The sequence below is a fragment of the Maniola hyperantus genome, chromosome 4 (genome assembly GCF_902806685.2).
Source record: "Maniola hyperantus chromosome 4, iAphHyp1.2, whole genome shotgun sequence".
NCBI lineage: Eukaryota > Metazoa > Arthropoda > Insecta > Lepidoptera > Nymphalidae > Maniola > Maniola hyperantus.
Genome location: NC_048539.1, coordinates 4,275,316 through 4,298,593, shown reverse-complemented (window position 1 = coordinate 4,298,593; position 23,278 = coordinate 4,275,316). Strand labels below are relative to the sequence as shown.

General features: G+C 36.1%; 2 protein-coding genes across 2 annotated transcripts; both read right to left on the bottom strand.

Moving 5' to 3' along the window:
* Positions 1 to 139: 139 nt before the first annotated feature.
* LOC117996885 (uncharacterized) lies at positions 140 to 6,364 on the bottom strand. The gene is made up of 3 exons (XM_034985024.2): positions 6,076 to 6,364; positions 4,285 to 4,544; positions 140 to 3,185 (listed from the first exon to the last, which is right to left on the bottom strand). The coding sequence occupies exons 1-3, from the start codon at positions 6,128 to 6,130 to the stop codon at positions 2,130 to 2,132; spliced, it is 1,371 nt and encodes a 456-aa protein (XP_034840915.1). The 5' UTR covers positions 6,131 to 6,364; the 3' UTR covers positions 140 to 2,129.
* Positions 6,365 to 6,863: 499 nt separating this feature from the next.
* On the bottom strand, positions 6,864 to 19,406 carry LOC138402288 (uncharacterized). The gene is made up of 3 exons (XM_069498429.1): positions 19,310 to 19,406; positions 8,047 to 8,318; positions 6,864 to 7,922 (listed from the first exon to the last, which is right to left on the bottom strand). Exons 1-3 carry the CDS (start codon positions 19,404 to 19,406, stop codon positions 6,864 to 6,866), a joined length of 1,428 nt encoding a protein of 475 aa, XP_069354530.1.
* Between the last annotated feature and the right edge of the window lie 3,872 nt (positions 19,407 to 23,278).

The following is a 23,278-nucleotide window of genomic DNA, read 5'->3' as shown; positions in this document are numbered from 1 at the left end:
CAAGTAGCTAAGCTTAGTTTGAATTTACTTAATTAAAACTTGGCAACCTTGTTTTTGCAGACTTATAGACTGCATACTTAGAATACTTTGATAGTTAGGTAAGTATGGAAAAGTAGGATGATGTCAATGAAAGTTGCAATCAAATTGGGGTATTTTTATTATTATTCTTGAATTAAAAAACGAAGTTTTCAAACTAATATCCATATTTCGATAATCGCAAATTTTTATTTTTTTTGTGTGGTGTAACCACAAATGCACGTTTTTCGGATTTATTCCTGTACCTACTTGTGATATAAGACCTACCTACCTGCCAAATTTCATGATTCTAGGTCAACTAGAAGTACCCTATAGGTTTTCTTGACAGACACGACAGACAGACGGACAGACAGGAACTTTTTTCCTTTTGAGGTACGGAACTCTAAATACTAAACTAAGTAAACGCCAGCGAGTGTTCTTGGCACCATTCGACGCGGGTAGGATTTGTTTGTACACTAATTCGATTAGATAAGGCTAGCTTAAGTTAATAACACTTAAAGCTACCTATCTAGTTACTATACAAATCATGCCCGCGTGGAATGGTGCCAAGAATACTGGCTGCATTTCCGCGCTGGACGGCCAGGCTACAGCGCGGAAATGCGCAATTGCGCAAAAAATGAGCCAGCCCCTCTGTCACCAGATGAGGATTAATCGCGGTGAAATGTCTCGTAAAAATTTTTAGTACTAAGACTCCAGGGCACACGAGTAGATATAGACATCTGCTCATGTGCCCAGGGTCTCCACGGCAAACGGAACAAAAGTGTAACTCTCGATAAGAATTTAAGAGAGGCATACTTGCGCCGCTTGCCGTTTTCAGCTATGTATGCTGCGGGTCCCGGTCTCGATGCTGTCTCCCTGATATGACACGGGACCAACGCTCGTTTTATCCCACATTAGCGCCCGTCCCCGTTCCCAGGGAACCAGTGTAAATCCATCAGGTCTCTTGCCATCATGCCGACTAATGCCTGCCGGCTTAATCAGCGCAGGAATGTCTATAGTGGCAAGAGCCTTAATTTAACTTTATTTTAGAGTTTCATTATAACATTTTTAATTTCAAAAAACTGAATTTAAAATTTTAAAATAAGAATAAAATATTCTTAGTGGTCAAGCTTTTATAGCAAATAACAGGTAAGTACGAATCTCAAGATAAAAACCGTTAGTTACCGGTTTAACAGTAACCGACTTATCAGCGCTATGGGACGGGCGACGAGTGACGACGCACGACTAAATTATTGTGTTACGTGGGAAGAATTACTTTATTTTTTATTAACTTTTACATCGGGAATTTCGTATTGAATATGTCTATTATGTTGTAAAAATTGTAACAAGCTACCCGCGCGAAGCCGGGGCGGGTCGTTAGTTCTAACTTCTATTATAAAAGCAAAAGTGTGTCTGTCTGCCTATCCTTTTCCTTTTCACGAATCACGGCCTATCCATTTAAACCAATTTTGACACCTATAGTTTTTGATAACTTGCACTCCGGATATGGATAAAAATATACCCAGGTGAAGTCACAGGCAGCCGGCTTTATCTAGTATAATATGAAAAGAGTATCTGACTGACTTAAAAAAAAAGATTCCGACGAATTGAGAACCTCCTTCTTTTTTGAAGTCGGTTAAAAAGTACAGCCCAAACGCGGTGTCGAGAAACATTTTGTATTATTATTACATACCTATTTTCACTTTATACTAGTAATGTAGACCTTCCATAAAAATATTTTTGAGAATTTTCAACGGGATCTTTATAAAACCACACGCTTCTGACGAATTCGAGGAGAAAAGCTAGTAATTTCTACAGAACAAAAATATGACTATCCTTCGCGATTCTCAGAATAGAAGCATCGATTCTGTCGGGTGTGTGTTAAAACAACACACACCAATTGATTTTGTAAGATACGAACAACACTCAAAGACCAACGTATAATACGTAGACTCAGAAGAATATCATCAAGATTTATACCTAATTGTTTTATTGATAAATATATAAATTATCTTTACTTATTTTTGTTATAAATACATATCACCAATCTGTACTCTGTACAGAAATTTTCTACAAAAATAATGAAAATTTGATCTTATTAGGTATCAAAATCACTAAAAATTAAAAAAATCATCTTCATCATATGGTTCTTCATTCTTATTTTGTACAAGAAGAGCCGATAGCTTTAATCCACTTTCTTCCATTTCATCTATCTTAGGAAGTTCCGCTTTAATCATGTCTTCGACGTTTAATTTATTGAGTTCCTCTTGAACCTTCTCAATGATAGGATTTTCTAAAGCGTCTATTATTTGATATCGTAAAAGATTTGGTAAGATATTTATGACGAATTCAATAAGATAATCCAAAGTTCCAGCTCCGTCGAAACGCACTTGTATGTTTCCAATATCAAGATCCAAATCAACGAACTCTGGCTTTTTCCTAGTATCGAGGGGCTGGGCCAAAATAATCCGCCCACTAATGTACTCTACAGAAAATGAAGATCTACCAGCTCTCGAGAGCAAGCCACTGATTGCAGATAATTCCCACTGTGTCGTTCCTTCAAGTTTTTGAGTTCCGATATCAAAATCAGCAATCACCGAGTTATTCTGCATTTTCAGAGTTATATTTCCTACTCGTTGAACAGAAGACAGTCCAGTTATCCATGTATGAGTTAATGATACAGTAAATACGCTTGCAGTGGCATTATAATCCTTGACTTTAAAGGGGTCCATGTCCATTTCTCTAATCTTTTTTCTCACATCTGCTATCACCATATCCAATGGAGATATTGAGTTTGAAAATTGCATGTCTCCTGCAACTTCATCTAGTTTTTTATTTATTTCTTCTCTAGCCTTCGTGTAAGCTTCTTTGAGAACAAACGGTTTGATCGAATCAAAGAGTAACGTTCCGAGAGTATTCACTATTCCCTGCAACATGCCACCAAAGAAACCAGCGTTTTCAAAATTCATTGCAATCGTGCTAAAAGAAATGTCTATTTTTATTTCTTGGGCTCTTAATTTTCCATCACGTTCTACACCTAGATTTGCTTTTGCTGTAATTTGAATACCAGTGATGTCAACAGTGAAAGGGCCCTGTACTCTGTTCAGCCAAGTTGACATGGTGTAGTTTCCAAGAGCTTGAAGCTTATCGATAGCGAGCCCTGCATGAACCTGTAAGAGAATCCCCAAGAAACAATTTAATTACGGTAACTACTTAATACATTTTAAATTACATTTATTGTTTCTGGCTAAACGCGTCACGTACCTAACGCATTTGGTTCTGGCAATTGATCGATCAAACGACATTACATGTCGTTAAATGCATAAACAATTCCATTATTTAAAGGATATTTGTTTTTCTAACTGACTGCGTTATCTTAGAAAAGACGTGTGTTAAGTATTTTATAATAGACTAGCTATCCTGTCCCGGCTTCGTTCGAGTGGAATTTCGGGAAATACTGGGAGTGAGTCTACGTGATAAAGCTAACTTACCATATAAAGTTTACCAAAATTGTTTTGACAAAAGAGAGCTAAAGGTTCCTAAGACAGTTTACTTTCTTTCCCAGTATCTCCTATGGTTTTGAATTACCCTATACTGTCCCAGTTAAAAAAACACACTTTATAAATCCCGTGGGAACTCTTTGATTTTCTGGGACAAAAATAGCCTATGTCCGTCCACGGGAGCAAGCTATCTCTGTACCAAATAACGCAGGCCGGGCAGACAGACAGACAGATAGACTTCCGCATTTATAATATAAGTATGGATGTATACACGCTGAAATTTTAATGGTTGTTTTCCCGAAGCGAAAAGATTTACATCATGGTATTACAATCGATTAATGAATATAAAAAATATCAAGTCAAAAATGTCAAATTTACAATCGAGAAAAACAAAAATCGAATGAGACCTCGAACCAATAGTACCACGTGCGTGCAGGCTAGTTTATGCCGTATCACTACGCGCGAGAGTTTATATTGCTCTAAACTTTTTCACTTTATTGGCAGCGCGGTTCTAGTGGAGGTACCTACCTAGTAGGATTATTCTATAACTATAACTATTCACATTACGTCTAGTGAGTCACTATAGTTTCTCACACTTTCAAGTTGATGATTTTTTTTTATTATTATTTCAAAACAAAATCATTTTTACTTATTAAGATTAACTCCAAATTTCGATATTACTACTGAGGGCTAATCGTTCTGCCGCGGGAAGACAACCACTAAAACTTCACCGTGTATAGATTAATTAGCATAATATAATATTTTTTACCTCCATAGCCCCAATTTCAGCATTGACGTGCAGTATTCTAAATTTGCTGATGCCGTATACATCAGTATTCTTAAAATACAGCGTTCCAATGGAAACGGATTGTTTCATATCTGGAACACGTAAAGGCTCTGGTACTTTGGCTCCTGGGATCCCTACAGGGTTCGGTTGTTTGAAGTGCTCCAAAATTTGAACAATGTATTCGCTCATTTTTTCTTCGCTTTTCGCGAGATCATTCGGAGACGCTGTTGTTGTTGTAACATCTGTAAAATTTGTAACAATGAAAATTATATTATTATCTTAAATATATAAAAGGAAAAGGTGACTGACTGATCTATCAACGCACAGCTCAAACTACTGCACGGATCGAGCTAAATTTTGGCATGCGGATAGCTATTATGACGTAGGTATCCGCTAAAAAAGGATTTTTTAAAACTCAACCCCTAAGGGGGTGAAATAGAGGTTTGTTTGTGTATTACACGCGGACGAAGTCGCGAGCATAAGCTACTTTATTATAAGTACGTAATGTCAAGTGCCCACTAGCAATAAAACTTGCAGAAGTGCTTATGGACTAAGAGCCCGGGAGGGCCAGATCTTCGTTATTTTATAAAAGCTAAAAGTTTTTCTGCGTGTTGTCCCCAACATGGGAAGGACCAATTAGTGACTATGAAGTTTGGATCATGGTGGCTTTGGGAGATAACAGGTAACAAAGGTGTAAAAATCTTGTAATTTTGTTGTTTACTTCGGAATAGCATTAGAAATCACGTCATGAATTGCCAGACACGTAGTGTCGGAAAACCCAATTTTCGGAAATAATAGTCCAAACCCAGCATGTCGAAGTCGATTCAGCGCTTCAGGCGTGACAATGTAAAAAACAGACAGTAAATTTCGAATTTATATTATTAGTATGTATGGATACATAATATTTTCATACTCAAAAGTAAAGTATCATACGTAGATGGCCAATAAAATGGAACGAAATTATAAATTCTAAACATAATATAATACGCCTTATTTATAGGGACATGCACATGTTTTGTTTATGTTCTCGCTGCTGATTCATAGTCATCACAGCAAACCATCAATTCAACTCCAGGTTTATATGCATTTTGTGTGTGCCAACTTTAGACGATTTACTTCGACTGCTTCGACTAGGTATGGTATAACAACTAGTCGAAGTGCTTACATTTTTGACGTCCTTCCTCCCTGGCGCAATGATGAGCTGTTCTATGGACTTATAAATGGGAGATCCCAGATTCGATTCGGTACTATGTCGTGTAGAAACCGATAAGGGATGTGGGTTTAATGAAACTGCCATACCCCTTCCAAGTTAGCCTGCTAGCATCATCACTTACGTACCACCAAATGAGATCGCAGTCAAGGGCTAACTTGTAAGGGAATAAAACAAAGCAAATTTTTTGCGCCGAATATTATACAGAACACAACACGAAAACCGCCTGATTCTTGGTTTTTAAATTTTCATTTTATTCCATTACAAGTTTTCAACTTTTCAACAACAATTACAAGTTTTCAACTTAGAATAGCTAAGTTGTCTTGAAATAGGCAAATTGTATCGTATTCATAAAAATTTTAGGATATAAAGTATTTAGGAGTTACCATAATTTATTATATTAAGTATATTTTGTTTTTATATCCTCTGAAAATGACACTAAACTAACCTATTCAATTTTTAAAATAACACAAAGAGCAACGCAGCACATAGCTGGATATCTAACCTAACTAACAAGATAAGATAAATCGACCCCTATTTTCTTTAAAAAATATGCAACATACCTTGACTTTGTCCGATGACAAATGCAGAGAAAAGTATCAATGTGTAAATCCACATTTTGGAGCACTAGCACATTACACTAACAATCACTCAACCAAATCGTACACTAAATGATCATATCCCGCTTCGGGCACATAGGTCAAATTTTATCTCTACTGGCGCAACTTTGCATTTGTTTGACTGTATATAAATGTAGATACTTCCATTACCATATACATAATATATACGTTTTAATAATGATCTTGTTTACAACAGTACTGAAGTTATATTTTCTCAATGGATACGCTGCGATTAGCAAAAAATAACAATAGCCAACTAGGTAGGTACTTATATCATCATTAGTTGATTATGCGTTATTAAATATTTGCTGTACAGTGCAAAATTTGTTAATTCATTTATACACTAAGCAAAGATAATAATTATGTACGAAAGCAAAATAATTTATTTAGTATAAGCTCATGAACATAGTAATATGGTCTAGGTATGTTATCGCTTGCTATTATAATAATCTTTCAATTTTGAAAGGTTAGATTCAAATGTGAGGTTTTGGTACTTTAAAGATTAATCCTATTTATTATTAATACAAAATTAATAAAATTTACAAAAATTATATTAATATTTTATATTTGCGCCGAACAGGCCAAGAGGCCAAATATGAAAACCTCGATGGGAGCTTCATATTCGTGCCTTTTGGTGTGGAGACCTTGGGGCCGTGGGGCCCGGGAGCTCGTGCTCTTTTTGAGAAAATTTCGAAATTATAAAAATATAGGTATACATAGCTAAAATACTTTTAAAAGTTAAAGAATTCGTCTTTATCAAACACGTCGTCTGTTATATTATTTATCATTCTTAGTTCAGCAAGCTGGTACCCATCTGCTTGCATTTTATCAAGTTCAGGCAGTTCGGTTAATATCAAATCTTCTATGTTAATGTTATTCAATTCTCTCTGTAATTTCAATTTGATAGGATTAATGATAGCGTCTATTATTTGATATCTCAAAAGAGTCGGCAATATATTAGCTGAGAATTCGATGATGTAATCCAGCGTTCCCGCACCATCAAAACCAATTTGCATGTTTCCAAGTTCCAGTTTCAAATCCCTTAATTCCATTCTTCTTCTGGTATCCAACGGCTGCACAAGTATAAATCGCCCTTGTATATATCTTACGGAAAAAGAACTACTACCTGCTCCAAATATATAACCACCAATGCCTTTTACTTCCCAAAAAGTAGACCCCTCGAGTTCTTGTGTTCCAATACAAAAGTCTGCTACCAAAGTGTTATTCTCTAGATAAAGGCTTATATTTCCAATTCGATATAAAGAAGACAAACCAGTTAACCATGTGTTATAGAGTCTAATTTCAAAAATACTGCTAGTATTATTATAGTCATTAACTTTAAACGGGTCCATTTTCATTTCTCTTAGCTTATTCCTAACATCTACTATGATCATGTCTATTGGAGATATTGTATTGGGAAATTCTATATCTCCAACGACTTCGTCCAGTTTTTTATTAATCTCTTCTCTCATATTTTGATGTGCATCCCGAAGGAGGACAGGCTTGATGGATTCAAATAAGAAGGATCCCATAGAATTGATGAGTCCCGACAGTAATGTGGCTAAGATCCCTGCATTTTCAATATTCATAGCAATATTTTGGAACGAGATATCAAGCAATATATCTTGTGCCCTTAATTTTCCGTCTCGTTCAACGCCTAGAGTGGCTATTGCCGTGGCTTTAATATCAGTAACATTAGATGATAACGACCCCTCGGTTGAAGTGAACCACGTTTTATGAATATATTTGCCACGAATATGTAGTTTATCCATTACAAGTGCTGCCCGACACTGGAAAACAAAATCATTGTTAAATCGTGATCTTAGGAAATTATGATTAGGGAGACAGTATTATTGTGTGCACAGATCAGTTATTTTTTCTATAAAATAGCTCTGTTGTATTGTATTTCCATACCTCCATATCTTCAATTTCAGTTTTTATATATAGGACGCGAAATTTATTTATACCATGAAGAACAGTTTCCGTAAAAGTCAGGCTCGCACCAAATCCAACAGATTGTGTAATATCTGGCAATAAATATGGGTCTGGAACATCTAATCCTGGCCACCCTTCAGGGTTGGGTTGTTTGAAATGATCTAGGGCTTTACGAATAGATTCACTCAACTTTTGTTCCCCTTCAGCGAGTGTTCCTGACGTCGTTGTTTCAAAGAAAGAATAATCTGCATCTGTAAAAATATTATAGCAATCCCATGAGTTGTTGGAACAAACACATTTTATTTGAAAGGCGTTTAAGAAGACAGTGTCTGAACTCTGAGCACTCTCTATACGAACGGAATTGGATTCCTATTATTTTTAATATTAACCAATCAAACTCAATAAAATTTTGTTGTGTACATAATTCTACAAAAGTATTATCAGATGTGTCTGATTTATCAGATTTCCGTAAAATACATATACAGCTGTTTTAAAGTTACATGGGTTCACTTCAAAGTTCAAACAGCTTAAATAATAAGTATTTTAGATTAGCAAACTTGTTAAATCTACGAATTGTTATTATTATATTTTTGTTAAAAGCGGAAATTGCTTATACTAATTTATTGGCAACGTTCTGTTTACTTTTTAGTGTTTGTGATTATTGAAGTCGGTTTTTATTTTTTTTGAATTTTGTTTTATTAAACAAATTCTCCGTACCTACGGGCTAGATAGGCGAACATAATATTATGTTTCCGAAGTATACATAAAAGTCATTGTTTAGGATAGATAAACGGATTAAGTCTACAAAATGTAGCATTGAGCATGCATGTTGTAGATTGTGTAGCATAGACGCGTGTGTGTAAAAAATACAATCAATATCACATTTTTTTGTCTTACTTACCTACCTATTGAATTTTTTTAAGAAATCGAAACAAATATAATAGAATATAATCTAAATACATATAAAAGGAAAAGGTGGCTGACTGACTGACTGATCTATCAACGCACAGCTCAAACTAATAGACGGATCGTGTTGAAGTTTGGCATGCAGATAGCTATTATGACGTAGGCATCGGCTACGAAAGGATTTTGAAAATTCAACCCCTAAAGAGGTGAAATAGGGGTTTGAAATTTGTGTAGTCCACGCGGACGAAGTCGCGAAACTTTTAATTTAATTTTTAAAATACCTATTAGAAATCGCTTTAGAAACAAATAGTCCTACGAAAGCAGTAGCGGTTTACAAGAATAACGTCTTCTTCTTATAGTGCCGTCTCCTATCGGAGGTTGGCGCGGAATAAAGAACGGGTACTCTTCCCGTACCACTAACGCCCCGTACCACAAAAATAACACAAGTCAAAAATTAGCACCAACCTTGGCTTTTCACGTGGAAACTATTTAATATGAGTAATATTGGCACATTTAACACTGTCCACATTTTGTTAAATGAAATTCAAATAGTTTGATATGCATTAATTTGGGGCATAATATAATAATTCCCTAAGATCACAGGTCACCTTATCTCTTGCGTTGAGGAGTTTATTTGTAATGCGCTCCAAATAAACGTATAAGTCCGCGACAGGCTGAGATGGCACTCGGGGTATGAGGCGGGAGGACGCCTTGCACACGCACGCATCACCCGCGCTCGCCCGCACCAGGTTTGCCAACTCGACCTGTCGTGGACTATACCTACCGACGTATTCCGACGAAATATACTCACGTCATATTTTTATCACATTTTATACGTTTTTTAAGCGCTTTAGTGATATTTTATAAAATTAAAAATATAAATAGAAGTGATAATGAATCCTACATAACAACTGACCTACAGTTGCTTGGCCTTTGTGGGTAAATTATTTGAATTAGTGAGTTACTCTTTTACCTAGAATGCGTTCGTATACCTACTGGGCCCAAGTGGGCGCCACGTAATGTATGACGATATTATGATGATGGTTTTTTTTTTTTTTTATTTATTCAGATACAAGTTAGCCCTTGACTGCAGTCTCACCTGGTGGTAAGTGATGATGCAGTCTGAGATGATAGTGGGCTAACCTGGAAGGGGTATGGCAGTTTTTATTAAACCCATACCCCTTTGGTTTCTACACGACATCGTACCGGAACGCTAAATCAGACCAGAAATTTAGAAATTATAAAATTCCAAACCCCTGCCAGGAATCGAACCCGGGACCTCCCACTATTAGGACCACAGCGCTCACCACTGCGCCAGGGAGCTCGTCAGACCAGTGGTTATAAACCTTGACGCAAGCAACAACAAAACAAAATTTTAACGCATAGGGTAACGCACAAGCCGTCAGACAAACATTAATAACTCGTCCACGTAGAAAAGTCAGATAATGACAAAACTGAGATAAGTACGAAGCTTCAAAGAAATAAAAAGAAAAAACCGGCACAGTGCGCTTTGGGCCTCGCTCTTTTGGGGTTCTGTACATAGTTATGAACAATTATATTATGTTGGGTGTAATAAATTATTGAAGATGTACAGAAATCGTCATATTGGGAAATGGTCATCACTCATCACGAATCGAAAGGGTTATCATTTATTAATTATGTACTAGATGAAACCCGCGACTTCGTCCGTGTGGATTTAGGTTTTTAAAATTACGGGGATTTGATTTTCCGGGATAAACCGGGTCCAGGTATTTCCTTCCCTGGGAATAAAATGCAAGATATCTACCAAATTTCGTCAAAATCGGTTAAACGAATTGGCCATGTAAAGCTACCAGACAGATAGACAGACAGACACACTTTCTTTATAATATTAGTATGGAATGGATGTACCTACATATTGTAGATATTTAATCTCCATTGTTGTAGAATAGTTAAAATACTTATTAGTCTTATTACGTCTTATTCATATTTCCTGGTTAGTCTGCAGAAATACCTACCTACTGGAATAAACTGATGTGATTGTGTGGCTATGTACAGTACGCGGCAGAAAGTAATGTACATCGACCTTCAGAAGGAGATAGCGGATTTGTAGAGCATTGTCTCTGTCGTTGAGACCGTCAAAACGTCGCATAGGTATGAGTGACAGAGACAATGCTCTACAAAGCCGAAATGTCATTCTAAAGGCCGATTGTACATTACTTTCTGCCGCATACTATACCTTATTTAAAAAACCTGCATTGCATTGTACCTACGTACTGTAAATATTTGGATAGGTACAATTTTTTTACCAGTAGCTGGGGAAAAATGTATGTCTCTACTCTCTTGGGTCTCTTGCTTTAAAAATTCCAAAACTTTAAAGTTTTTACGTGGAAAGGTAAACATGTTGGTATTTCCTTACTCATTGATCTTTAAATGTTTATACCTATTTCTTATAAGAAAAATATATTGGAGCTAAACGAAGGCAAATAAAATATACCTTACTTGCTTTACTTTTTGGATGCAACAGGAACATTATTATAAACGTAAACATAATATTGGCTTCAAATAAAAGTCGATTTCTTTAATAATTTTAAGTGTAGGTAAAACAGTAAGTATAAAAATTATAAAAAAGTCGATGTTTTACCTAAATATCTCGTAACTTTGTAATAGTTGCTAAGCTTTGAGTTTCATTAGCCTAGTGGTTAGGACATCCGCCTCCTAATCGGGGCTCGGGGGTTCGATCCCGGGCACTAACGTCCAACTTTTCGGAGTTATGTGCTTCCTTTAACGGTGATGAAAAACATCGTGAGGAAACCTGCGTGTCTGCGAGTTCTCCATAATGTTCTCAAAGGTGTGTTAAATCTGCCAATTCGCGCTTGGCCAGCATAGACTATGGGCTACAATCGTTCTTACTCTGAGAGGAGACCCTTGTTGTATAGCAGGGTTGTTGCGGATGCCAATATTTTGACATTGCGGATTATTAGAAGTTCACATCCGCGGATGCGGATGCGGATGTCTGAATTAATGCGAATATTCCGCCTTTGCGGATGCGGATGCGAATATCCGTGACACCACTGCTCTGTAGTGAGCTAGCGATGAGTTGATCTTGATTCTTGATCATGATGAGTTGGATTATGTAGGTATATTAAGAGTAAAGTAAACGTTTTGTTCTTGAATGTCATAGTTTTAAAGGTCATTACTATTGTAGCATTATCAATCATTTTCTCCTTTGTGCTTATTAACATTACTTTATTCAAATCGCCATTTATCGTAATGTTCTCGTATGTATTCAGACTAAGTTCTAACATAATAAATTTTATTAAAGAAGAGGCGTTCACTCCAAGATTTTGCATAGAAACCCAACTCTACATAATCGAACGCGCCCCTTCGTAATCTCGCGCCCCTAGGCAGTGCCTAGTTTGCCTTAGGGATAATCCGCCACTGCAAGTACATCTACCCGAATGAGGTCTAAAAGGTAGCAGCATTGTTTCACCCGATTAGTAAATAAAAAACTATAAATGACTATAAGGTTTGTTTTTGTAACAAACGTAGGTAAAACCCGTGATTTACTTTAACGAGCCCCTTTTTGTTACGGAAAGGATTCATGGTATTCGATGGAGACCTTGAAATTATCAATGAAAATCAATTATATTATAGTTTTAATACAATTGTTTTTCGTCGCAATAAATTATTTCACTTTTGGTCATTTTATAAGCGTTACCCAAAAATAGTGTCTATAGAAGCACAACATAAAAGGTAAAAGTGTCTACATGTGAAATAAAAATAATACACACCCGTAGATCAAAATAATTTCAACTCAAAAAAAAATCAGTATAACTAAGAAAAACTGGTTTTTAAAAATATAACTACAGAAGAAATTAAAATTATAATTTAAAAGATTTGTGCTTTAATATGACATAAATCATGTTTTTAACCGACTTCAAAAAAAGGAGGAGGTTCTCAATTCGTCGGAATCTTTTTTTTTTTTTTTTTTTTTTATGTATGTTCCCCGATTACTCGAAAACGCCTGGACCGATTTTGAAAATTATTTTTTTGTTTGAAAGGGTATACTTCAAAGTTGGTCCCATTTCAATTTGGTGAAGATCTGATGAACATCTTCGAAGATAGATACTGGAACTCCTCAACGGATAAGAGTAAATTGCTCGCGATCAGTGTAATAGCTTAGTAAACAGTAGATTTTTAAGCAGTCATAGCATAATTCCATGGGGCCACTAAAAATTGTGAAATAAATTTTTTTTACAAAAAAAATAAAAACCGACTTCGTTACACAAACACTAAAAATTGAAAAATAATTTAATTTATTACCGAATATATTCTGTATACAAGAGTTAATATAGTTCCATAATAATATTTTTTGGGGTCGGTGCCAATGAGGTGCCATTGTGGAGTCCCATAAAAATATGAAGTCTAGACGATTCGCGCAGCTAAAGCTAATTGGCACCGGCACCAAAAAGTATTATTATGGAACTATATTAACTCTTGTATACAGAATATATTCGGTAATAAATTAAATTATTTTTCAATTTTTAGTGTTTGTGTAACGAAGTCGGTTTTTTTTTTTTGTAAAAAAAATTTCCATATAAATAATTGAGTCAGGGATCGAAACTGAGGTTATATCAAAAGGTGCTACGAATTTTGTGATTTTCAGGAAACATTTTAAATAACCATTTAAAAACTAACAGATGGTGTCGGGCCTTCTGCTAACTTCACGCAGTAAGTACTTCTTGGCGTGAGTGAAGTTAGTAAGAGGTGTCAAGCGGCAAGCCAGCTGTTAGCACTTGAATAGGGTGGGTAATGCTGTTTTGTCTTTAGGGTTTCCGTACTTAATTGGTAAATAAGAGATCCTTACGGAGGCAGCTGCTAGTATGTGATATGCTAATAAATATTCCAATTCATCAATAATGTCATACATTCACACAAATAAACATTTCATGTGCAATGCCACTCAATTTCAATCGACATATTGATTTGATATGATCTTTATCATAACAAATTAATTCTTAGTTATATAATAACTTAACCTGGATAATGGATTGATTCAAGGCAAAAGTGGATATTATGCATCTTTTACTATTGAGTAGTGATGTACCTAACCCGCTAATATTATAAACAATAGTGTATTATCTATGATTATAAATGCGAAAGTGTCTGTATCATCTGCTAATATGTTTTCACGACCCATCCGTGGACGGACCCGATTTTGGTGAATAGCTTATAAGTCCCGGGGATGGACGTAGGTACGGAATTCTAAGAATGTTTTTTTTTCTTTCCTCACCGGAGGTGAAGTATGCATGATAATAAGGGCCCGCTATCACTTGAACTTTGAAATTCTAAGATTTCAAGCTCCAAATTTACCATTATAGGACGAACTTTCATATAATTGAATACATGTTTAAAATAAATCAATCATTTGTATTGACCTTTAATGTATTATATTCACAAAATCTATTTTATTTATTTTGTAGTGTCCAATCTCCCGCACCTAGTTTTAATTAAATAAGTAAATAAAAGACTCAACTTTGAAGCCCTAAATCTGTCATTGAAAATCATCTAATTTACTGGAAAAAAAAATACCTGAATATCAGAAATATTGTCTTATTGACTTATAATGTACTAGAATATGGGTTTTTAATCACATTACTGGGTAAAAAAAGAACTGTTGCCAATTTTCACGAATTATATGGCTAGTTTAAGACAACTTTTTGTATTGAATAAAACATAAATTCAACCAAAAATTTATATCAAAATAAACTATGTTCCTTAACAAATCTATTTGTATAGTTTTGGTAACAATCCATTTATTTGATCAAGCATAAAAAAAATATAAACATCGCTCTAAATTACAATGAATCGCAATGGCTTCGTTCGTATGGCCGAGCGTAATTGTAGTCTACATAGTAGTTTTTTTTTTAAATAAACTATTCATCAAGTACAGACGCGTTTTCGTTGAACAGTCCTCTCCCCCGCACCTCAAGATTGAGATACCGATCGTTTCTATAAAAGGCATATAATTCACATATTTAACATTTCCGGTTGATATTAATGCCGTAAAACATGCGTAAAACTGATTATGAACAAGTTCTTGTTTTCTTGTTAACTCCGATTACAGGAGGTCTGGTTTTGCTAGGATTGTTTGTTTCCTCTTTTTGTCTTGTTTTTAATTAGGTATCAGTTGAGTTTGTTGTAAGGAACTTCATTAAGAATTCGTTAAGCTTCAAAACTAGTACACTCGCACTATCAAGACGAGCCTAATAACGTATCATTTTTCAAAATCGGTTGAGCCGTTGAGTAGTTACGAGCGGAGCGGATATATAGGAACGGACATATGTAGATACATAACAAGTACACACATACACAACACAAAACCTTTCTTTTGGGCTTCGCCACAGTCGGGTATTTGTAGCAACGTGTTAAGTATTACCAGTTACTAGTTGACGCCCGCAACTTCGTCTGCGTGCGTTTAGTTTATGTGTATCTCCCGGTACCTCCGTTAAGATTAGTTCAGCGGTTGAGCCATGAAAAGATAACAGACAGACGGACACATTTTGCATCTATAATTATTATTACTATGATTTTTTTTTGTGCGAGCAAGGAGTTTTCCATTAATTACTTAATATTGTTCTAATCCGTATTTGTCAGGTTTGATTTCACACGGAGTAATTAATAATTGCCTTCTGATTTCTGCGACCTGTCGTTTATTATTGAACCAGTAGGGCAGGTAAGAAAACTACCTAATTAAGGTTAAATATGTCAATACAATTACCAAGATAGGCAGCTCAATGTAAGTAGTCTGCGAAGAACTAAGATAAGTGATAGTTCGGTAACTTATAGTTCTTTTTTCTCCGTACGGTTCTTCTTCTTCTTCTTTTCCTATTTTATTGCAATGATATAGGTGGAGAGACTAAATCGATGAGACTCCGCTGACTCGTAGGCCTAAAGAGGATGGGATAGGATTGTGCGGTAAAAAGAGTGTTAAGGAAAATACCCTGGTTTGAACACTTCTAAGTGAGTAAGCTGTGGTAGCCTAGTGGTTAGGACATCGCGAGGAAACCTGCATGCCAACTATAGCCAAAACCCTTCTTACTCTGAGATGAGACCCCCTGCTCTGTAGTGAGCCGGCGATGGGTTGATCATGATGAAGTGAGTAAACACCTGCAAGGCCTCAGAAGACCCAGTTGGCGTAAAGTGCTGCAGGACGGGTATGAATGGCACCTTTTAGTGTCAGAGGTCAAGATCTTCCTTTGGGTCACTGAGCCATGTCCTTTACGTATCCATTCTAATCCATATCCATATATATAATACTAGCTTATGCTCGCGACTTCGTCCGCGTGGACTACACAACTTTCAAACCCCTATTTCCCCCCTTAGGGGTTGAATTTTCAAAAATCCTTTCTTAGCGGATGCCTACGTCACAATAGCTATCTACATGCCAAATTTCAGCCCGATCCGTCCAGTAGTTTGAGCTGTGCGTTGATAGATCAGTCAGTCAGTCAGTCAGTCAGTCAGTCAGTCAGTCAGTCAGTCACCTTTTCCTTTTATATATTTAGATTATAAATGCGAAAATGTGTCTGTCTGTCTAGACTAGCTTTTCATGGCCCAACAGTTCAATTTTGATAAAATTTTGATAAAATTTTGTACAAAGTTAGCTTAAATCCCGGGGAAGGACATAGGCTACTTTTTATCCCGGAAAGTTAAAGAGTTCCCACGGGATTTTTAAAAAAACCTAAATCAACGCGGATGAAATCGTGGGCATCATCTAGTACCTAATAAAGATCACATTAAAGAATTAAAAGTGTGAATGGGCAGCACGCTCCACCTTTGCATATTAGGCTGCAGTACTGTTTCGTGTTTTCGAAGTCAAGCGCATGCCTATATTAAAGTAAAAGAAGATTCTTACTAAGTAAGAATATAGGATGGAGCACCTTAACCTTCAGCATAATAAGCTACTTTACACTATTGTCATAACAAGTAAGTCGATGATCACATTTGATTGTATCGATCATTGATTCTCAGTAACCGCACCATAATAATTACAAAGCATATGATGTACTTACTTAAATGAAATGAATTATTTAGAAGTGGTTAGAAAATCGTGACCCTTTAGTGTAAACAGTGGAAAACCCGCCCTAAATTGTCATATATTATTTTACTTTAGTTGTTACAATTTCAAGTATATAATTACTGTGTTTATAGTTTTATATACGCAATAAATTAGGCCAGTAGGTATATTATTACAACAATCATGAAGTATGATGCGATGTTTCTGGTATGATGTGGAACTAGGAGGTATTGTGTTATTCTGTGATTGAGCGTACCTACCACGCTAAAACATACCTACGTAGTACTTAGTATAAAGTGGTATAAAAAGACTTGTCCTGACTAACTGACTGTTCTGTCAACGCACAGTTTTGACACTATGAGATCTATGAACGTACTTTGACTTTGCTCAAACTTTACTTTCGATTTAAGACAACATCGGTATTTACTCACTTTAAGTAGACCTTCCTTTTATGATTTTGATTTGATTTTTTTAAATTTTTATCAATGAAAATCGTTATTTGGGCTTTGGCAAAAATGAAGAAATAAGTAGGTATTTTAATTTCAGGGTTTGTAGAACTTCCACCCCTTAAGATATTTTCAAAAATTCCACTTGAGCGAAGCCGGGGTGGAAAGCTATTTGAAATAGTAGAATGTCAATACTTATAATAAAACTGTAACAGGTCAAATTCTGTACATTGAAGATATTTTGAAAATTTTTTTTCGAGGGCACTCTATAATCGATACTGAACCCAAAACTGTAATTTTTTTCATTTTTGTCTGTCTGTCTGTCTGTCTGTCTGTCTATCTGTCTGTCTGTCTGTCTGTCTGTCTGTCTGTCTGTCTGTCTGTCTGTCTGTCTGTCTGTATCACGGCCGCGCATCACGCTGAAACTACTGAATGGATTCCAATGAAACTTGGTACGATTTGAGGTCATACTATGAGGAAGAATATAGGATACTTTTTATCCCGAAATTCAGCATGGTTCCCGTAGGAGAGGGGATGAAAGTTAAAATGTATACTGAGTTGTAATTCATTAACGCGTAGTCCGATTTCATTCATTCTTTTTTTGTTAGAAAGGGGATATTTTAAAGATTGTTCCGTAAATATTTCAAGGTCATCCGTTTTTAACCGACTGTCAAAAAGGAGGTGATTCTTTTTTCTACATCGATTTTTTCGAGGTTTCTGGACCGATTTGCAATTTTTTTTTTAAATAAAAAAAAAAAGTTTTCGTGGTGGTCACATAAAAAATTCTGGATTCAACTCCTTAATCCTGATGCTGCAGGGTTACTGCCCGCCTGAGTTATCAAGATTCAGGAAGTGTTCATAGTGAATTCCTATTGTAGGTACCAAGCAACGACTTTATTCTCAGACTTCAAGTCCCAACTCCTCAACCCTGATGATGTAGGGTACAGCACTCCTAAACTATAATGTTTCAGTAACTGCGGATGATGCAAAATTAATTTAGGTACCAAGCATAGGCTACATCATTGAACTTCGGATCCTAACTCCTTAATCCTGATGCTGCAGAGTACTAAAGTCCTAAATCGTGGGGATTTTAGAATTTCTGATAGTGAATTGATATTTTAGGTATCAAGCAGCGGCTTCACGATGACACTCCCAGTCCGAAATACTCCACCCGAGCGAAGCCGGGGCGGGTCAGCTAGTCCTAAATAAATCTCAATTTATTATTATTTTATTTTATCACTCTGTCAAATAACTACTTAATACTTATATTCAGCTGCTTGACTGTGAATATCGTACAAAATTATGCATTCATAATGTTAGTAGGTACTTACCTACTTACAATTTTTCCATGTTGCGGTTGCATGTACGAAATTGCTCATGACATTTTACGTTAGCAAGCGACCAAAACGCCTCGTTACAACTTCTTTGCGGGTCAACCTGGTCACAACAATAATTGGGCCATTAAAATGGGTTTTGACGTAAAAACCCTTTTGGCCCTCTGCAATCTGACATTCTCGGTGTGTAGTCCTGTTTTTATGTGGTAGGTACTACTAGGTATAGGGTGCATTTCCGGAATTCTTTTTGCACTGTCCTTTTCAGGTCGTTGACTTTTGCGAGTAGCTGTCTATATAATTAGCGTATTTACAGCCGTATTTATAATCTAATTAGTTTATTCCGCCCCAAAAACTAAGGGTCTGCACTCATTTTAACGCCAAGCACACATACGGACTGGAGTCGAGGTGCAGCATCTCTTTGATAACAACAGCCCAAGCGCGACTTTTTTACTCTGGATTATCGTTGAAATTCGGCTGAAGTCAACCTTATTACATACCTGCATTCAGAATCTTGGCTACATTGCCTGAGTGCCTATAGCATCCATAGTAACTGAAGAACTTATGCTTCTTTCGGACGCCCAAGCGTCCGTGCATTTCGGGCTGAGATCTATATAGTGCTTACATTGTTACTCAGAATTTAAATGGGAAAGGTTTTAAATATCTGTACATAAATCTTGCCTCTCTATCATAATATTATTTATAAATTTTATTTTATAATTTATATAAACGAAAATTTGACTGACTGACTGACTGATCTATCAACGCGCGCAGCTCCAACCACTTGCACTGGGCGGATCGGGCCGAAATTTGGCATGCAGATAGCTGTTATGACGTAAACATCCGCTAAAAAGGATTTTTAAAAATTCGACCCTTCAGGGGGTAAAATAGGGATTTTAAATTTTGAATATGTTTACGTAAGTTTATATATATTAGTTTATATACTATATATGTTATTGTAATTTACAATAGCTCCCACCTTCTATCTTTGTTGTACTTACTTGTTCTTCTTCCTTTATAACCTCTTCCACTGCCAAGGGTCAGTGGTAGAGATCTCTTATAGAGATAAAAACTTCCCGTCCGCTTCTTACCTTTTTCTTTAAACTGCTACTAACTTTTGGTACGAATGAATTTAAAAAAAATTGTCTCGTATTAGATCAAAGTCTTCGTGCGCTCTACAGATTTCAGCCTCTGCTGCTGAAAATAAGCGATCGCTCAGACGATAGTAACAAGTGGACGTCCGGCCTTAAGATGATCCATTCCAGATTGGCAAAAACAATCCACACGAAAGTTGTTTATCTTATTATATTATGTAAATTTTATTGCTCTTAATTTCTTTATCTGTAAACGTGTGATAAACGACCCGGTCTATAGAAAACCCCGTACGTTCTGTACAGTTGTCTTAACTTTTGCATCTCGTTTCTCATTTTGACTTCGTTTCTGCCTTTGTGCACTTAAATGTAGCCATGGCATTTCTATATACCGGATATTGCATATGTTTATCGATGATTATTGATATAATAGACCTGCGCGAATTCTTAGGAAGTAGAATATGATGGATTACATTTTAACTTTATTTTTATCAATGTTATTGTACAATTATTTATTGTTTATATAATTACTAGCTTATTCCCGCGACTTGGTCCGCGTCCTTTAGGGATTGAATTTTCAAAAATACTTTCTAAGCGGATATCTATGTCATAATGGCTATCTGCATTCAGTCCGATAGGTCCAGTAGTTTGAGCTGTGCGATGATAGATCAGTCAGTGAATTAGTCAATCACCTTTTCGTTTTACATATATGGCGGAGATTTGTTTAGATTTAATAACACGTGGAGGCCATGTCGTTTTCTTATCAATCAATACACACACCCGGCGGACACGCTCCCTCGAAAACGAATTATCGATTGAACGACAGACTGATAATGTGGCCGATTCTCTTGTACACAATCTCTAAACTAAACTAAACTAACAGGTCTAAATCTAGTGCTATCCTTTTCCGCAAGCAACATTATGAAAGGGATAGCAATAGATTTAAACGTGCAATTTTAGTTTAGTTTAGAGATTGTGTACACCGGAATTAGCCACACTGACTGACTAATCTAAAATGTAGAATACGATTTCAACTCTATATAAACAGTTATTACTTATCAGTTGTTAGTGATAATGACTAGGAAGTTCTCCGAGGCGCAGCAGGGTATAAATGCCATATTCGGATAACCAAATCACCCACCAATCCAGCTATCGACTTAGGTAGGTCAACGTTTCTGAATCACCACAATCCATTGATATCTAATCATTATGTGCTAAGTATTATTGTTACTGTACAATGCAAAGTGCAGATTCTCAAGCTCACGTGTTATGCCTATCAGTGTCTATACAATGCGGAGTATGCTGGTCTCGCTGATCTATTTGTAATGAATAGAAAATTAAAATACTTACATAAGTAATAGAGTTTTTTACTATAAAAGTGATATGGATAATGTCCAGCTTTAAAAGGATATTATGTCCGGCTTTGAAAAAGGGATGTTTAACTATTTATTTAAAAAAAAACGGACAAGTGTGAGCCGAACTCGTGTGGCGAGGGTTCCTTGCGATAAAAGTGTACTTGTTTATTTTAAAATATAAAAGGGTCTGAGTCCTGACAACCATACTCGAGTCGAAACAAATCAACATAATTATTGCAAAATAAAAATAACGTATTTTCATAACATCGTTGAAAACCATCAATAATTAATCTATGTTGAAAACATGAAGCGATTCATATAGTAAAAGTGGTAAACCTAAGAATGCACTATAACCTATTTGATGTTATGAATTAAATATTATTTTAAAATCCATAACAGTTTATTTTTCTGTATTTAGTAGACTTGCAAACTCAAAGGATTGAGTCCTTAGAAACTTTACTGTGTTCGTTCATTGATGAATTTAATCAGGAATACAAAAACATGTCGTCGTTTCTACACCTCTACATTTCTATACCTAAATCTCAGGTTCGGTTTGCGAGGTTTTAATTTTAAAAATTGTTGTATATTTATTTATATTGACTGTACACCTTATCGCTTCGGTAATTTAAAATAAATCATTCGATAAACCAAATGTTTGTTGGTGTTTATTATTACTTATTAGTTAATGGATTTAAAAATTAAAAAGTAATTACATATAAGACTACAGTGAATATGGAATATATTATATAAGAAAAAATCCAGAATATTCTATTCTGAATTCTTCTTGATGTTTCGATAATCTTTGAGTACCTACTCTGACCTGAAAACTGGTATCTAACTATTAAGTATGACATAATACGAAAAACCGCGAAATACTTTTATGGCCTTTTTATGCCCTCCCTGGGTTAGTGGTAAGCGCTGTGGTCTTATTAGTGGGAGTTCTAGGCAGGAGTTTGGCATTTTATAATTTCTAAAATATCTCTAGTCTGGTCTAGTGGGAGGCTTCGGCCGTGGCTAGTTACCACCCTACCGGCAAAGCCGAGCTGCCTGGCACTTTGCCATTCCGGTACGGTGCCGTGTTGAAATTAAACGGGTGTGAGTTTAATAAAACTTGCCATGCTCCTTCCAGGTTTGCCCGCTTCGATCTTAGATTCCATCATCACTTACCAACTGGTGAGGTTGCAGTCAAAGACTAACTTGTATCTAAACTTAGAAAAAACCTTTATAATGTAAATCTATATGGCATTCTCTCGCAAGTAAATCTAAGATGTAGGTATATGTTTGTGTCTTTTTATTTTAGTGTCGCTGGTGTCGGTTTTACGTTTCATTGTGTTTCAAATCACAATGCGAACAATATAAGTTCCGCAAATTGCTAATACGCGTGATTGCCATTTTAGTGACGTCAGTACTAGACTGAAGTTTCGAGCAACCAGTACAATTTTTTTTGCTGATGGTCTATTTTTATTTCGGGCGACGTCAAAATGATGTCATTTCGATGTTAATGAGACATGGTTCCAGCGCAATAGCAATTTGCGGGACTTATACTAAAGAACTTTTCTCTTCAAATCCAATAGATTTTTTTCCCACCATACCTAAATAATTTGTACTTCGAATCAATAGGATAAAACGTTTATATGTTACCAGTTGTGACAATGGACGGAAATGACGGCTAATCAGTGACGTCATAACAAAAACTGTCGTAGATTTGCAAGATTAGGAGGATAATCATAATTTTCGCATCATCATCATCATCACCAATCGATAGACCTCCACTGCTGGGACATAGATCTCTTGTAGGGAGTAGGGACTTCTACATGACCATCTTGCGCCGCCTGAATCCAGCAGCTCCCTCGACTCGCCTGATGTCGTTCGTCCACCTATAGTGGAGGGTCTTCCAATGTTGCTCTTTCCGGTGCGAGGTCGCCATTCCAGACCCCAACGTCTATCGGTTTGTCGAACTATGTATCCTGTCCATTGCCACATCAGCTTCGCTCTGAGCTATGTCGGTTACTCAGGTACTTCT

Bases quoted from the DNA above. Each gene is read 5' to 3' on its own strand.
- LOC117996885 (XM_034985024.2), bottom strand. From the start codon at position 6,130: ATGTGGATTTACACATTGATACTTTTCTCTGCATTTGTCATCGGACAA. The intron at 4,545-6,075 runs GTATGTTGCATA...CAAATTTTACAG, and splicing joins TGTCATCGGACAAAGTCAAG to ATGTTACAACAACAACAGCG. The intron at 3,186-4,284 runs GTAAAAAATATT...ATTCTCTTACAG, and splicing joins CTGAAATTGGGGCTATGGAG to GTTCATGCAGGGCTCGCTAT.
- LOC138402288 (XM_069498429.1), bottom strand. From the start codon at position 19,406: ATGCACGGACGCTTGGGCGTCCGAAAGAAGCATAAGTTCTTCAGTTAC. The intron at 8,319-19,309 runs GTATGTAATAAG...ATATTTTTACAG, and splicing joins AGCCAAGATTCTGAATGCAG to ATGCAGATTATTCTTTCTTT. The intron at 7,923-8,046 runs GTATGGAAATAC...TTTGTTTTCCAG, and splicing joins CTGAAATTGAAGATATGGAG to TGTCGGGCAGCACTTGTAAT.